Raw genomic sequence first — 16,892 nt, 5'->3', positions numbered from 1 at the left:
TTGCTGAGCTGAAGAATACTTTAGAGGTTGTGATGTTTAGCCTTCTGATTCAAAGTAGGGAAACTGAGGCCCAGAGAGGGCAGGATCTGCCCAGGTGCCACAGTGGGTAGGTGGTACCAAAGCTGTCAACTCCAGGCCACTTCTTCTTTCCTCTGGGTTCTGCTGGAGCTCAGAGCTCTGGGACAGACACTTGAGGAATCAGTGTTTGCACAAGGCTCTCAAGTGATGTCTTGCCCCATCTCCTAGACTCCTTGGGGATTTTCTGTGCTGGCCCCCACTCTTGGAACTTGTTTGTTCCTCTTTCTTCCTTGCAGTGATAGTGAAGTTGCTCAGTTGTGTCTGACTCTTTGCAACCCCATGAACTATAGCCTACCAGGCTCCTCCATGGGATTCTCCAGGCAAGAATACTGGAGTGGGTTGCTATTTCCTTCTCCAGGGGATCTTCCCGACCCAGGGATCGAACCCAGGTCTCCCGCATTGTGGGCAGACGCTTTACCCTCTGAGCCACCAGGGAAGTCCAATGCTGGGCTGGAGGAAGCACAAGCTGGAATCAAGATTACCAGGAGAAATATCAATAACCTCAGGTATGCAGATGACACCACCCTTATGGCAGAAAGTGAAGAAGAACTAAAGAGCCTCTTGATGAAAGTGAAAGAGGAGAGTGAGAAAGTTGGCTTAAAGCTCAACATTCAGAAAACGAAGATCATGGCATCTGGTCCCATCACTTCATGGCAAATAGATGGGGAAACAGTGGCTGACTTTATTTTGGGGGCTCCAAAATCACTGCAGATGGTGACTGCAGCCATGAAATTAAATGACGCTTACTCCTTTGAAGGAAAGTTATGACCAACCTACATAGCATATTAAAAAGCAGGTACGTTACTTTGCCAACAAAGGTCCGTCTAGTCAAGGCTATGGTTTTTCCAGTAGTCATGTATGGATGTGAGAGTTGGACTATGAAGAAAGCTGAGCGCCGAATTGATGCTTTTGAACTGTGGTGTTGGAGAAGACTCTTGAGAGTCCCTTGGACTGCAAGGAGATCCAGCCAGTCCATCCTAAAGATCAATCCTGGGTGTTCTTTGGAAGGACTGATGTTGAAGCTGAAACTCCAATACTTCGGCCACCTGATGCAAAGATCTAACTCATTTGAAAAGACCCTGATGCTGGAAAAGATTGAGGGCAGGAGGAGAAGGGGACGACAGAGGATGAGATGGTTGGATGGCATCACTGATTCAATGGACATGGGTTTGGGTGGATGCTGGGAGTTGGTGATGGACAGGGAGGCCTGGTGTGCTGTAGTTCATGGGGTTGCAAAGCGTCAGACACGACTGAGCGACTGAACTGAACTGAACTGAACTTCCTTGCAGGGTGGGTATGAGTCAAGTTTGGGAGCTTCCCTGGTGGCTCAGATGGTAAAGAATCTGCCTACAATGCAGGAGACCCGGATTTGAATGTTGGGTTGGGAAGATCCCCTGGTGAAGGAAATGGCAACCCACTCCAGTATTCTTGCCTGGAGAATTCCATGGACAGAGGAGCCTTGAGGGCTACAGCCCATAGGGTCATAAAGAGTCGGACACGACTGAAGTGACTGAGCATGAGTCAAGTTGCTGGGCAGATAAAATGCTAATTCAATTCTGATTTCTTATTGATAGTGCATACCTCCCTGAGGACAGGACAGCAGCAGAATTTATTGAGAATGTAAGACATGTCAGGCCCTGTCCTTAGAAGTCTCCATCCATCTCTTTTATCCCCCAGTGACCTGGAAGGCATAGAATCTTATTGTCTCCATTAACCAAGAGGCCCAGTGCAGGATGTACCCACCAGGGTCCCATGAGTGTCCTGGGGCTGCTGTAACAAAGTGCCACAATCCTGGTAGCTTAAAACAAAAGGAACTTGTCTCAAAGTCCTGGAGACCAGAAGCCAAAATCAGCTTCTGGGGACTCCAGGTGCCTTTGGCTTGTGGCTGAATCACTCCAGTCTCTGCCTCTGTCTCCACAGGGTTTTCTCCCTTGTGTCTCTGTGTTCTCTCTTCTTCTTTTTTAAGATCAATACTTCTTGGCCACGCACACCACTAGCATGCAAGATCTTAGTTCCCCAACCAGGGATCGAGCCCACATCCCCTGCAGTGGAAGTGCACTGTCTTCACCACTGGACTGCCAGGGATGTCCCTCTCTCTTCTTATAAAGATACCTGTCAGTGGATTTAGGGCCCACCTAGGCAATCAGAAAGACCTCATCTCATATTTACCTTAATTATATCTACAAAGAGCCTGTTTCAAAATAAGGTCACAGTCTGAGGTTCCAGGTATACATGAATTTGGGGGACAGTCTCCCACAACTTTAGTCACATAGACAGAAGAGACTGGGTTGCATTCAGGTCAGCCTGTGGGACACCAGCGTTATCCTTACATTCCAAGCCCTATCTCTAGTGCTGGAATTACAGCTCTGGACACAGTAGACAGACAGACAGACGGGGTGCCTGCTGTCATGGAAACAGACAAAGAACTTAGGAAATGCACAAAGGAAGAACTGAAACCCACAGCTTCAGATTGTGATGATTGCTTTGAAGGAATAAAACCATATAGGGGTGGGAACTGGGAGTGTATTTACCCACTGTTACCCACTGCTGTGCAGCAAATTACCCTTGAGCCTCAATGAGGGGCCTAGGGCAGAGTACTCCAGGCAGTGGGAGCTGTGCAAAGGCCCTAGGGCAGGAACCTTTGACTTGCTGAAGATCAGGGAAGGAGGCAAAAGCAAGCTGGGGGAATGAAGGGTGAAGAGGTGGTCAGATGCATGGGGCCGGTCCATGCTGGGCTTCCCAGGACACAGGGAAGGCATATGATTAACAAAACAATGGGAGCCTTTGGAGAGTTAAAGTATTATTTTTTTTAATTGATTTTTAATTTTTTTTTAATTTTTAAAAATTTAGGGAATTCCCTGGGCAGTCAAGTGGTTAGGACTCCATGCTTCCATTGCAGGGCACCCAGGTTTGATCCCTAGTCAGGGATCTAAGATCCTGCAAGCCTCATGGTGTGGACAAAAAAATAAAAATTAAAAAATTTTAATTTTTAAAATGGAAACATTTTAAACTAAAATTTATTTTATTTAATTTTAAAAATTTATTTATTTTTTAAAATTCTGTATTAAAAATTTTACTCTGGAAAATTCAAGGCTGCAAAAGTAGAAGGAATAATGTAATAAGCCCACGTGACCAACCCCCCAGCCTTCATGATCTTCATATGATTGTTTCCTCATCTCCACCCACTTCCTCCTCTGTCTGAATCTCAGCGGCACATACTTTCATCTGTTAGTTTTCCAGAGTATATCTCTGGAAGGCAAGGGCTCCCTTTTTTAACCTTATCACAGATAGGCTTCACGAGTTTCAGTAATTTTTGTTGTAGTAAAATGCATATAATTTACCATCCGCAACATTGAGTACATTCACAATGTGGTGCAACTGTTAGCTCTAATTCCAGAACATTTCCATCACCCCAAAAGGAAACCCTGTCCCCATTAGCAGTCATTCCACATTCCCCTTTCCACAGCTCCTAGGAACCACTAATCTGCTCTGTCTTCATGGATTGTTTATGAGGTGTAACTTACCTATAATAAAATGTACCCATTCTAAGTGTTCAAGTGGGGCTTGGGGTATCACACCCAGGTTACCACCACTATCAAGATATAGAACATTCCTGGACTTCTCTGGTGGTACAGTGGTTAAAAATCTGCCTTGCAATGCAAAGGATGCCGGTTCAATCCCTGGTCAAGGAAGATCCCACATGCCGAGGGGTCACATGCACAGCTACTGAGCCTGCACTCTAGAGCCCTTGAGCTGCAACTCCTGAAGCCCACCTGCCCTAGAGCCAGTGCTCCACAACCAGAGAAGCGACTGCAATGAGAAGCCTGTATACCACAAATAGGGAGTAGCCCCCACTAGCCCCAACCGGAGATATCCCATGCACAGCAACAAGGCCCGGTACAGCCACAAATAAATAAATAAGTATTTGTAAAAGCTGGATTAATCATTTCAGAAAGATATGGGACATTCCCATCTCCCCAAGGACCTCTCCTGCCTCTTTGCTGTTGGTGTCCCTGCCCTCCGCCCCAGGCCCCCACTGATCTGCCTTCTTCCACTGAATCAGGTCACCTATCCACAATAGGTGCTCACTGCTTCCGGGATGAATGATGGAAACTCTGCCTTTGTCCTGGCTGCCAGGAAGGGACAGGATTCTGGGCTTCATGTTCAGGGATGTGAATACAACCATCCAACCTCTGTTTACAGAGCACCCACTATGTGCCAGGCTCCTAGTCAGATGCAGAGGGAGTTGCTTCCTCTGGGCCCCCTCAGCAGGCTGCTGCAAACAGCGACTTTGATGAGGGGAACCCTCCAATTGGAGATGTTCATTTACAAGGATCCATTCAGCCACCAAGAGTAACAGGGCAGGCACCCAAAGGGACCTGGTGGGCAGGAAGCTGCCCAGGACTCCTTGTCCTCACTCTTCACATCGGTCTCCATTGCTGGTCCCTATTCAGAGAGGCCTTGCCCCGAGACCCTGTTCATGTGTGGCTGCCCCTGCCTTTGCCAAGGATCTGACCAGGGCCTGGCCAGCTGCTCCCTTTGGTTGCGAGGTTCAGGCCTGGCCTGGGAGCCCCAGACACTCCTCCCTTCCTCCCAGTGTCCCATGCGATTATTTATGGCAGGCTCACTCTACTCCAAGAGGGTGAACCTTGGTCTGTCTCCTCCACTGCTGTTTCTCTTGGGCCGAGAATGAAAAAGACAGAAGTCCTGTCTACCAGGAGCTGGGAGAGACAACTCAGAGGCAAATGGTGAACGAGTAAACTGCATTTGGCATTTGTGTATATGTGTGTGTGTGTTTTAGTTGCTCAGTCATGTCTGACTCTGCGACCCCACGGACTGTAGCCTGCCAGGCTCCTCTATCCATGGAATTCTCCAGGCAAGAATACTGGAGTGGGTTCCCATTCCCTTCTGCAGGGGATCTTCCTGACCCAGAGATTGAACCCAGGTCTTCTGCACTGCAGGCAGTTTCTTTGTCATTTGAGCCACCAGGGAAGCCCTTTAAAGACTGTAAGTCCATGTTAAAAAAACAAAGCAGGGAGGGGACTTTTCTGGCGGCCCAGTGGTTAAGACTTCACACTTTTACTACAGAGGCTGTGAGTTTGATTCCTGGTGGGGAACTAAGATCCCACATGCTTTGAGGCATAGCCAAAGAATAATAATAATTACAAAAAAACGTAGGAGGGAGTTCCCTGGTGGCCTAGTGATTAGGAGTCCATGCTTCCACTGCCATGGCCCATGTTCAGTTCCTGCTTGGGAAAGTGACATTCCCAGAAACCATGCAACGCAGCCAGAAAACAGAACAAGAAAGCAGGGACCCGAGAGGGAAGAGGAGGGGGTGGTGCAGTAACAGATGGGGGTCCAGGAATGGCCACCTGAGTGGGTGGCATCTGAGCCAAGACCTCACAGAGGTGGGGGAGGAGCCATTTGGATGTTGGGAGGAGTGGTCCAGGCAGAGGGCAGAGCCTGTGCAAAGGCCCTGAGGCGGAAGCATGCCAGGTGTGCTCAAGCAACAGCAAGGAGGCTGGAGTGAGTGAGTGAGGGGGAAATCTGTGGGGAGGACAGAGGGGGAGGAGGGTTGGGTCTTCCTAGGCCTGGCACACAGCAGGTGCTCATCATTTGGGGATGAATGGAATAGTCTGTGCTCCTGTGCTGGCTGCTAGAGAGGGCAGGCACACCAGGTTCTGAGTTCAGGCAAGAACAGCCATTCAGTTTCTGTTTACTGAGCATCTGCTACATCCTTGGCTGGAGCAGATGTAACTTCTCTGGCTGCTCAGAACCCTGGGGAAAATGGACTCAACAGGGTGGCTTCACACAGGGGTTTTGATGGGGGTGGGGGGCGGGTAAAGGGAATTAGGGAGGGCTCTTGGGGTGGACAAGAGAACATTCCCCGAGCCCAGCCAGCACCCAATCCAGACTGGCCCCCTTTGGGGATGTGATGGGGGAGCAGTGGGCACAGCACAGGGCCCGAGCCCTGGAAGGCCCCTGGGGGAGGTGGTGAAAGGAGTCACCAGAGAGTGAGCAGGTGTGTGGGGCTGTGTGTAGCTCAGTGTGCTGGCAGGTGGCGTGTGTGCAGGTGCTCTGGTTGAGCCAAGTCACAAGGGCCACAGGATCCTGGTCCCTTCACAGGGGCAGCTAGAGGGGCCCTCCAGGGACTCTCGGGATGTGCAGCTTGACACCAACAGGAAGTCTCATAAATCTCTCAGAACCCTGACCTCTTGTTTTTAAAAACTGCAGATGCAGGTGGCTGTGTGGATCCATCCCCTCCTCTAACAGACCTTCCTGGCCCACCCAGGACCCTGTCTTCCTCCATTCCCCAGGTCCAGTCCTACCCCAGGGCCTTTGCACTGGCTGTGAACCTGGCTTTACATTCACACCCTGCTTTTCACTTCTGAGGCCCTGCACAGGCCTGACCTACCTGGCTTTCTCCAGGGCCACCACTGCCTGCATTCTGACCCACGTCACTCTGACAGCCTTGTCATCATCTAGCGCTTTCCTCATGCTCATTCATTTATGTAGAGGGGGTTTCTCTCCCTGGAAAACTATGAGCCTCGAAGGGTTGGATCTAGTCATCTCTGAGCCAAGAATGCCCAGCGTGCAGTAGGTGCTGGTACCAAGAAAAAAAGAAATTCTGAAACAAACAAAAATAAAGCCAATTAGATCTTCAAACTGAAAAAAACAAAACACAGTAGGCCCTGATACACATCAGCTGCCTTCATGAATTAAGGACAGAGGGAATGAATGAGTGAATGAAAACGCTGAGGTCTGTTGTGGACCTGTTGAGTCTGAGGAAGCCATTGCAGGGAATTAAGGAAGCAGCACAGCGGAAGCAGTAGGGCCAAAGGATGGTTCTGATAACCAATTTGACACTAACACTGGTGGGACACAATAGCCAGATGAAGCCTAAAGCGGGAGCAGAGTCAAGACCACTTGTATTGGTCAGGGCAGAGGAAGCTGCTCTAACAAACAGGTCCTCACTCACCAGAGGCTTAACCCAGCACCAAGCTGCCTCTCAGAGCCAGGGGCTCTGGATGGTGGGGCAGGGAGCCAGATAAAGCCAGGAGACCACTTGTTTCTTGAGCTCCTGCACTAGGAAATTCTGGCTTTCTTGCTTCTGTGATCTAAAAGCCGCCACTTTTGCTTTACACAATACAAACAAGTTCAAGTCTCACTCATCTCACGGCCTGGCGTCAGTGATGGCTGCTCATCCCGACAGGGTCATTCAGGAGGCTGGCTCCTTCTCCTGGAGTTCTCCTTTCCCCTGGGACCTCTGATCGCCTTGTATCCGCTGTCAGGTGGGGACAGAGGAACAAGTCACCTGCCGTTAGGGCCTCTCACTAGCCTGTCTCCTGGCCCCACCTGGGGCAGAGGCAGCTCCCCACCTTAGGTGGGGGCACCCGAGCTGGATGACTCAGCCAACTCAGCCTAGTGCCATTCAGTGACTTGGGAATGGGGCAGCCACCCAGCTCAGGGATGGACCCCAGGGCCCAGTTGAGCAGGCAGGACATGAGGAGTCCAGGCTGGAGGCGGTGTGGAGTCAGCATGGGGTACTCTGGATCCCCCAGTAAGGAGAAAGAAGGACTGGGCCCTGGCTTCTGAGGGTCACCAGGCAGGCTGTGATGGGGGAGGACAGGGTGACTCTAACACTGCATGGCCAGCTTTGAGAATCCGCCTCCTTCTAGGCTGGTTGGTAAATAGCCCTTTGCCCTTCGTCCTCCGAGAGACCCGGCACCCCAAGCATCCTCTTTGAACCCTCGTCACCCTTAGGGAACTGGGGTCTCTTCCTCTGCTCTCTCCGTGTGGGATGCCGAGGCTGGGGGAGGTATCCTGGGGTGGGTGGGGCACCCAGTGACACCGTCTCCTCATCCCCCCTCCCAGCGGCCTTTCCGTGCTGATACGCGTGCGCCTGGAGCTGCGGCGGCACCAGCGTGCGCGCCACACCATCCCACAGATCTTCCAGGCGGTGGTTCAGCGGCAGCCCGAGCGCCTGGCGCTAGTGGACGCGGGCAGCGGTGCGTGCTGGACCTTCGCGCAGCTGGATGCCTACTCCAACGCTGTGGCCAATTTGTTCCGCCGGCTGGGCTTCGCGCCGGGCGACGTGGTGGCCATCTTCATGGAGGGCCGGCCTGAGTTTGTGGGGCTTTGGCTGGGCCTGGCCAAGGCAGGCGTGGAGGCCGCGCTGCTCAACGTGAACCTGCGGCGGGAGCCCCTGGCCTTCTGCCTGGGCACCTCGGGCGCCAAAGCCCTGGTCTTCGGAGGGGAGCTGGCGGCGGGTGAGGCCGGGTGTGGGTAGCATTTCTCGGTGGGGGCCTGGGGCTGCTCAGGGCAGGGAGACGGTGCTTCCCCTGCCCTGGGAGGGGCACCTGTCCATCTTCAACCACGACATGTTTCGCGCCGCAGCGGTGGCGGAGATGAGCGGGGAGTTGGGCAAGAGCCTGGTCAAGTTCTGTTCTGGAGATGTGGGGCCTGATGGCGTCTTACCGGACACCCAACTCCTGGACCCACTGCTGAAGGAGACCTCCACAGCCCCCCTGGCGCAGCCCCCTGGCAAGGGCATGGATGGTGAGTGCAGGTGGGATCCCCTTGCCCGTGCCTATCCTGTCCCCTCGTCCCACCCAGCCCAGCCTCTGGTCCCCAACACCCGTGTCTCTCTCAGATCGACTCTTCTACATCTACACGTCGGGGACCACGGGGCTGCCCAAGGCTGCCATCATCGTGCACAGCAGGTGAGGGGCCCGTGGGTGTTGCCTGCCACCCCCACCCCCCCTACCTGCGCCCCAGCTCTTGTTGAGGATCCTGTGGGCATCTTGATCTCAACTGGGTAAAACCCACAGCCCATCTCAGGACCCAGTGCTGTCCTCTGCCCCTCCTCAGCCTCCTCCTGCCCCCATTCCTGCCCCCAACAGCCCTCCTCTCCTCCACGGCCATAGGATATCCCAACTTATGCCAAACTGCCCTGTACTTACCTTGGCCCTTGGATAAGAAGCCTCATTCATGTTGTGCCCCACCTGCCACTTCTCTGATGTCATTTTCCCCTTCTGCCTCTTTGCTCACTCTCTCCTTGATTCCTCCAACCTGCCAGGTTGCTTCTGACCTCAGGACCTTTGCATATGCTCTGCCCTTCACCTGCGTGCCCTTCCCTAGCTCTCCCCACAGCTCCTTCTTACCAGGTCTCAGTCACTTCCCCAGAGAGGATACCCCAGCCTCCCTGGTTTTGTCCCCTTCAGCCTCTCTCTATTGCTCTGTTATATTCCTCATGGCACCAAGCATCATTTCCTTTCTTTGTTGCATGTTCTTCACCCTCCAGCCTCTAAGGCCGGTAAGAGCTGGGCTGGCTCTGCCTGGGTCCCTGCTGTGTCCCCAGTATCCAGCACGCTCCTCCCCCCCCCCCCCCCCCAACTCCCACGCTTTTCTCGGGGACGTGGGCCCCAGCCCCTGCACTCCCTGCCCCGCAGGTACTACCGCATCGCGGCATTTGGGCACTACTCCTACAGCATGCAGGCAGCAGATGTGCTCTACGACTGTCTGCCCCTGTACCACTCAGCAGGTACCACAGGGCGGCTCGGGCGGGGAAGGGGGCGGGGAACCGGGGACCCCTCATCGAGTCCACTCTCTGCAGGGAACATCATGGGCGTGGGTCAGTGTCTCATCTATGGGCTGACGGTGGTCCTGCGCAAGAAGTTTTCAGCCAGCCGCTTCTGGGATGATTGCGTCAAGTACAACTGCACGGTCAGGCCCCGCCCCTCTTTCACCCCTACCCTCCTCCCACCCGTCCGCTTTACTTCTCTGAATGGCTTTCTTGCAGGGACGTGAGGGGGCTCGGAGGGGGTCATCAGTGCTTTATGCTCTCTGTCCGGCCAGAGACTAAACCTTCAACATGTAAGCTCCTTGTATCCTCATAGCTGCTTGGGAGCGGGCAAAGGCATCACACCCATTTTGCAGGTAGGGAAACTGAGGCTTCTAATGCAGTTAGGATTGGACGCGGACTGCCTGAGCTCCTTAAGATGCTGCCTTCCCCACACCCTGTGCCGGAAAGGTTTTCCCTGCTGGTAGCTGCAGGCAAATGGATGGGTCATGCTTCCTGGTGGGGTAAGCATGAGGCAGAGGTGGAGGGCATCACTGTCCTGCAGAGCAGGTAGGGGTTAAGACAAGTCCTTTCCTCTCTCTGCCCTCCTCAGTGAGAGGAGACAGCCGGAAGGTTTCAGTGCCATGGTGGGGGTGGAAATCCAGGTGCTAGTACCTTCCTCCAGGTGGAAGAAGGAGTGAGAAGGAGGTGTGTCCAGAGACTGACAAATTGGGAGGTGCTGCCGAAGGCAATGACACCCCACTCCAGTACTCTTGCCTGGAAAATCCCATGGACAGAGGAGCCTGGTGGGCTGTAGTCCATGGGGTCGCTAAGAGTCTGACACAACTGAACGACTTCCCTCTCACTTTTCACTTTCATGCACTGGAGAAGGAAATGGCAACCCACTCCAGTGTTCTTGCCTGCAGAATCCCAGGGACGGGGGAGCCTGGTGGGCTGCCGTCTATGGGGTCGCACAGAGTCCGACACGACTGATGCGACTTAGCAGCAGCAGCAGCAGCCCTCACCTTGAACAGGCGGGGCCGGGAGGGGTTCAGCTGGTTGCCTGAATCACACAGTAGGGCAGGGTGGGGGCTCTGGGCTGGCATCCTGGGGGACCCCTCAGGGTGAGGGCGGTGCCCTGCTCTGCTTCTGAGGATTTTATGTTCTACTTGGAGGTGGGCGGTCTTGGGAAAAATTGCTAATCTGAATCTTGACACATTAAACAGTCCATTTGATTAACTCAATTATTGAGAGTTGCAAATACAAACGCGGACAGAAACGTTTAGGGGCTTCCCAGGCACCCATCGCTCAGCTCCAGAAGAGATCAGATGCCCTGTCCTGCCCGCTTCGCCTGCCCACCCATGTCCCTCCTCCAGTCTTGTTGTGAAGCAGCTCCAGACAGCAGCCCGTTTGCTTTAGAGATAATCTCAGTGAAACCGCCAAAAGATGATGGGTTTTTTTTCTAATTGAGGTGAAATTTACATAAGATTAGCCATTTTGAAGTGGGCACTTTAGTGGTATTTAGTCCATTTATAGTGTTGTACAACTAGCCCCTCTATGCAGTTCCAAAAACTTTCCATCACCTCAAAAGGAAATCCTGTCCCCCTTGGCAGCCACTCCCCATTCCCCCCTCCCACCAGGAATCTTTCTGTCTCTATGGGCTGGCCTGTTCTGGACATTTCTTGTAAATGGGACCTCTGTGTAGGCTTTTGTGTCTGGTGAGGGCTGTCCTTAAAACAAAAGATCTGAAAGCAGGGTCTCAAAGAGATATTTGTCCATCCATGTTCATAGCAGATTATTCACAATAGATAAAACATGAAAGCAACCCAAGTGTCCATCCACAGATGAATGGATAAGCAAAATGGGTCCATCCCTATAATGGAATATTATTCAGCCTAGAAAAGGAAGGAGACTCTGACACAGGCTACAATGCGGATGAACGTTGCAGATATTATGCTAAATGAAATACGCCCATCAAAAAAAGACAAATACCGCCTGATTTCACTTACATTAGGTACTCACAGTAGCTAGAATCATAAACAGAAAATAGGGTGGTGGTTGCCAGGGGCTGGGAGGAGGGAAGAATGGGGAATTAGCATTTAATGGGGATACAGTTTTAGATTTACAAGATGAAAAGAGTTCTGGGATGGATGGTGGTGATGGCTGCTCAATAATGTAAATGTGTTTAATACCCCTTTAAAATGGCTACCCAGGTGGCGCAGTGGTAAAGAATCTGCCTGCCAGTCGGGACACAGACTCAATCCTTGGATTGTAAAGATCCCCTGGAGAAGGAAATGGCAATCCACTCCAGTATTCTTGCCTGGGAAATCCCAAGAACAGAGGAGCCTGGCGGGCTACAGTCCATAGAGTTGTTAAGAGTTGAACATGACTGAGGGACTGAGCGTGCACACACAAAAATATGCCAAGATGGAAAAAGAAAATGCTAAGGTGGTGAATTTTATGTTATGTGTATTTTACCACGATAAAAGAGGAAAAACAAGAAGGAGAAAAACCCCACAAACACATAACTGCAGTATCATTATCACAGCCCCAAAGGATTTCTCAACGTCAAATCCTGTCCCCAAAGCGACAGGATTTCTCAACCATCAGGAACCTAGACACTGATCCCCAGTGTCTTACCATGTCAAAAATATGGGTTTTTTTTTTTTTTCTTGTTTCTATATATTTTTAAAAAATTTAAATTAGATAAGACCCACACATGGCAACTAGTTGAGGTTTCTTGTAAGATTCCTTGTCTCTCTCTCATTCTTTCTCCTTTTCCTCCCTCCCTTCCCTTATAATTTATTTATTGAAGAAAGGGAGTTTGCCCTGTGGTGTGTTCCCAGCCTGGGGATTGCTGTGAGGTCCCTTGACATACTCCTGTCACTCTGGTATTTCCTGTGCCTTGGGAGTAGGGTTAAGCCCAGCAATTTTTTTTTTAATCTATTTTTAAAAATTGAAGTATAGTTAATTGACCATGTTGTCTTGGTTTCAGGTGTGCAGCAAAGTGATTCAGTTATATCTATTTTTTTCCGATTCTTTTCCATTATCGGTTATTACAAGGTATTGAGTACCGTTCCATGTGCCCCACGTATGTCCCGTTGCTTATTTTATATATAGTCGTGTGTATCTGCTAATCCCAAAGTCCTAATTTATCCCTTCCCACCCCCGACCCCCTTTCGTAACTATTAGTTTTCTATGTCCGTGAGTTGTTTCTGTTTTGCAAATAAGTTCATTTGTATCGGTTTTTTAGACACCACATGTAAGTGACATGTGGTATTTGCCTTTCTCTGCCTGACTTCATTGTATATGGTACTCTCTAGGTCCATCCACGGCGCTGCAGATGGTATCATTTCGTTCTTTTGTTATGGCTGAGTAGTGTGTATATTCCATTGTGTATACATACCACGTCCTCTTTATCCGTTCATCTGTCAGTGGACATTTAGGTTGCTTCCATGTGGACACTGAGATGCATGTATCTTTTCAGATTAGAGTTTTGTCCAGATACGTGCCTGGAAGTGGGATTGCTGGGTGTTTAGTTTTTTAAGGACTGTCTGTACTGTTCTCCATAGTGGAAGCACAGCATCTCTCAACTACAGCGCTGTGGACACGTGGCTCTGCCTCGTTCTCTGTGGTGGGGGCCATCCTGCGCACAGTAGGATATTTAACAGCATTTCTGGCCTAAAATCACTGGATGCCGCCAGGACCCCACCGCCCACCCGTGATAATTAAAAATGTGTCCAGACATTGTCAAGTTCATGGCCATGGTTCAAAACCACTGCTTTAGATATTTGATTGATTCAGCGTCTACTCTTTTGTCTGGGGTTCCCTGTGGGTGGTGTCATGGCCTCCTACTGGGAGGCCCAGAGTGTCTGGTGGTCCCTCTCTTTGTCCTTAACACGCATATGTTGCTTCCATTCTGTTTCCTTAGAGAGTTATTTCTGTGACCAAGAGAAAGCATTGAGGAGCTCTATAAGGATTAGATAGGGTGGAATCCTCAAGTGAAAGTCACTCAATCGTGTCCAACTCTCTGTGACCCCATGGACTGTAGCCCGCCAGGCTCCTCTGTCCATGGAGTTCTCCAGGCAAGAATACTGGAATGGGTAGTCGTTCCCTTCTCCAGGGATCTTTCCTACCCAGGGGTCGAACCCAGGTCCCCGCACTGCAGGCGGATTCCTTACCGTCCTAGCCACCAGGGATGCCACCAGGACTTAAGAAATGCTGCTGGGTTCAGAAATCCCATCTCATGGCTGTTGGATGGGAGAAACTGCATGGCTGTTTTTTTTTTTTTTTTTGCAGCAGTGGGTGCTGGCCCAGATCAACTGGCCAACTGTCCTTATCAGAGGCAGCAGGCTATAATCTGCTTTCTTGGCTGCATAAAGCAGGTGGGCAGGCAATAGACAAGTCAACCCATCATCCATCCATGGGTATTCGGTTCCTGTGTCTCCCTGTCCATTTGGCTGTGTACATTTGGAGTTGTAGCGGGGGTCCCAGGTTGACAGTTCACTCCTAGCTTCTGCTCAGATGCTGCCCTGCAGGCTGGAGGTCACAGCATGGGGCGCCTGGTGTCTCCCTCTCTGAGCTGACCTGAGTTGTTTTCCCTTTAGCCCTGGGTCTGTCCGAAGGTCCAGGCCAGAGTAAAGATCAGCTGTTTGACTCTCAGTACGTAGAGCTTGCCTCAGAGCCGCGGGCATGTCATTGTCACCTTCAGCTGCCTCAGTTGTGGTTCCGTTATCCCTTCCCCAGCCTAATTTCTGAAGAGGACAGTGGAAAGCTGCCTGGGAGTACTTGTGACGGTCTGGAGGGCAGCTCTGTTCTTAGGCAGGACTTTGTCAGCTGACAGGTAAAACCGAAACCCTAACCCTAGCCCTAACCTAAACTCTAGCTTTCTTGAGGAAAGGCATATTATCAACTTGTGGAACTGAAGAAGCCAAATAGTGGACAGCTCCAGGCACATCTTGATGGGGGTGGGGGTGTCTCTTGTTTTTCTCTTCCTTTTGATCTCTTCTTTCCTTAGTGGGTGGCTTCCTCCCCACCCTTGCTTCCCCAAGAGGGTTCCCAGCAGCCCCAGTTGACAAAGAGCCTGTGTTCCTACCAGTCTATTAAAAGTCTCAGGGATGATGCTCATTGGCTGAGCTGTGGTCACATGCTTATCCTTGAACCAATCAGTGTCTGAGGATGGACTGGACTGATTAGCCAGGCTGTATGACTTGCTCTGCCCTCGAAATGGGGTGGACTGGGCCACCAAGACAGGTGAAGGAGCCTGAGGGCAGAGGGAGATAACCCATCAGGGGTCTCTGATCTTGCCTTGCCCAGGCTTGCCTCCTGGTGATCTTCGCCCAACCTTATCTCCTCTCTGGGTCTTGGTGCCTTCACCTTCAATAAGGGAGTGTTGGGAAGATTAAACAGATGAGCTCTGTGTTCAACAGGCTTGTATTCATCAGATCCGCACCAAGTCCTGCTCAGCCATGGTGGCATTTGAACTGAGACCTGACTCTCAGTGCATCAGAGGGAAGAGTGTTCTAGGCAAAGGGCACGGTATGTTCAAAGGCCCTGAGGAGGAGACCCATGTGACAAGAGCACAGGAGTGAGCACAGGAGTTGGAGGGAGACAAGGTAGTGAGGAAGGCAGGGCCAGATAGAGTTGATCACAGGTCAAATTTTATAATGCATTTTGGTATGAGTACTTTGAAGCTATGACTGCCATGGTGGTTCATTCTGAACATGTAACTGTTTCATTGAGACTCTGGAGCCAGGATGTCAGATTCCAATCAGATTTTACCACGTTATCAGCCTTGGTGGGCACTTAGTGTCTATGAGCATCTGTAAAGTGGGGAGGGTACATTCAGAAGCTCACCTGAAGATGAGGACTCAAGGGCAACTGAGTATCTGGGAGACGACCCCAGAGGTGGAGCCACAGGAAAGAGAGGGAAGGAGCTGGCGGAGAGGGGTGGTCAGTAGCCCCTGAGCCACTGGGGCTAGGTCTGTGCTGTGACTTCAGGGAAGCCACAAAGAACATGACCTGACAAGTTATCCCAGCCCTAGGTCAGGCGGGCAGCCTGAGCTCAGAAAGGGCTCTGAGCGAGTGCATAAGTATAAATGGTCTGGACTGTTCTCCTGCTGTCATAATCTTTAAGGCCATTTTGCACCAAGTGCCCAGATGGGAGGAAGGAGGTTGTTGGGTCTGGGGGGCCTCCAGCCCGTGGCAGCCTCCGCCCCCAGTGGGCTCCTCTCTGCCCCAGCGCAGGCACTCACTGCTCACTTCCCACCCCACCCCCAGGTGGTCCAGTACATCGGGGAGATCTGCCGCTACCTGCTGAAGCAGCCGGTGCGCCAGGCGGAAGGACGGCATCGTGTGCGCCTGGCAGTGGGCAACGGGCTGCGGCCGTCCATCTGGGAGGAGTTCACGGAGCGCTTCGGCGTCCGCCAGATCGGCGAGTTCTACGGGGCCACCGAGTGCAACTGCAGCATCGCCAACATGGACGGGAAGGTGGGCGCGGGTGGGGCGGCCCGGGCAGGGCTAGGGGTTCGGGGAGCACTGCTCCCTCTGCCTCGCCGGCCTGGGTTCCCATAGAACAGCCTGGTTTGTGGTGGGCAGCCTTCCTGACAGCTTGCTCAGTCACCTGACTGTCACCCCTGAGTTCTGATTCACAGCATGGCTCTGTGCCTCAGCCTTTCAGAGCCTCAATTTGTAGCAATAGAGGTGGCAAGGGGGAGCAGGGCTCTGGGGGACCCAGGGCCAGGAATGGGGTGCTGATCTACTAGGCAAGTCACTCAGAGGGCTTCTTGGGCCTCTGTTTCCTCATCAGTAAATGGGATTAACAACTTAGGTTTGTTCTGATCATGGAACATCCCAAACTCAGTATAGCACCCTTTCCCCCTGCAGAAAGCTCTCTGAAAACATGCAGACGTTTATGATTAGCAAATATTATCTCTGCTATATCCTTGCAGGACCCTCCTTCTCCCTTATCAAGCGTTTCCCACCCAATGTCAGGGACAGAAAAGGAGAAGAAGAATAAAGCAAGCGCCCCGGAGGCAGGCATTCTTTTTTGTCTCTTGCTGCTGGGTCCCCAGCGTTGGACGACAAGGCCTGGTCCCCACCATGCACATGAGTTGAATATGCAGCCCCAGAGTACACTCTTGTCAAACCAGCAGAGGTTGCTGCTGGAACAAACATGCCCAACCACGTGCAGCAGTGCAAACCCACTAGATGGGCATTTCTGCTCCTAGAACTGAGCCAGGCAGTATGCCAT

At 51.7% G+C, this 16,892-nt stretch overlaps 1 protein-coding gene across 24 annotated transcripts in view; it reads left to right on the top strand.

Moving 5' to 3' along the window:
- The window catches only part of SLC27A1 (solute carrier family 27 member 1), a 41,347-nt gene that overhangs the window by 20,280 nt on the left and 4,175 nt on the right, over positions 1-16,892 (top strand). For 11 of the 24 annotated variants that reach the window (XM_086408492.1, XM_086408493.1, XM_086408502.1 and 8 more), the window contains exons 3-8: positions 7,954-8,348; positions 8,476-8,637; positions 8,732-8,801; positions 9,531-9,622; positions 9,695-9,804; positions 15,920-16,129. In XM_086408492.1, the coding sequence (XP_086264618.1) occupies positions 7,954-8,348; positions 8,476-8,637; positions 8,732-8,801; positions 9,531-9,622; positions 9,695-9,804; positions 15,920-16,129 (1,039 nt within the window). Of the gene's footprint in view, positions 1-6,312; positions 6,396-7,953; positions 8,349-8,475; positions 8,638-8,731; positions 8,802-9,157; positions 9,623-9,694; positions 9,805-15,919; positions 16,130-16,892 lie in introns of all 24 variants that reach the window. The other 13 variants (XM_086408511.1, XM_086408514.1, XM_086408509.1 and 10 more) reach the window with 3 other exon arrangements.

Source organism: Bos grunniens, chromosome 7, assembly GCF_055505025.1.
Source record: "Bos grunniens cultivar Pamir isolate PY7600 chromosome 7, Bosgru_T2T1.0, whole genome shotgun sequence".
In the NCBI taxonomy this organism is placed as follows: Eukaryota; Metazoa; Chordata; class Mammalia; order Artiodactyla; family Bovidae; genus Bos; species Bos grunniens.
This window is presented reverse-complemented; position numbering and strand designations above follow the sequence as displayed.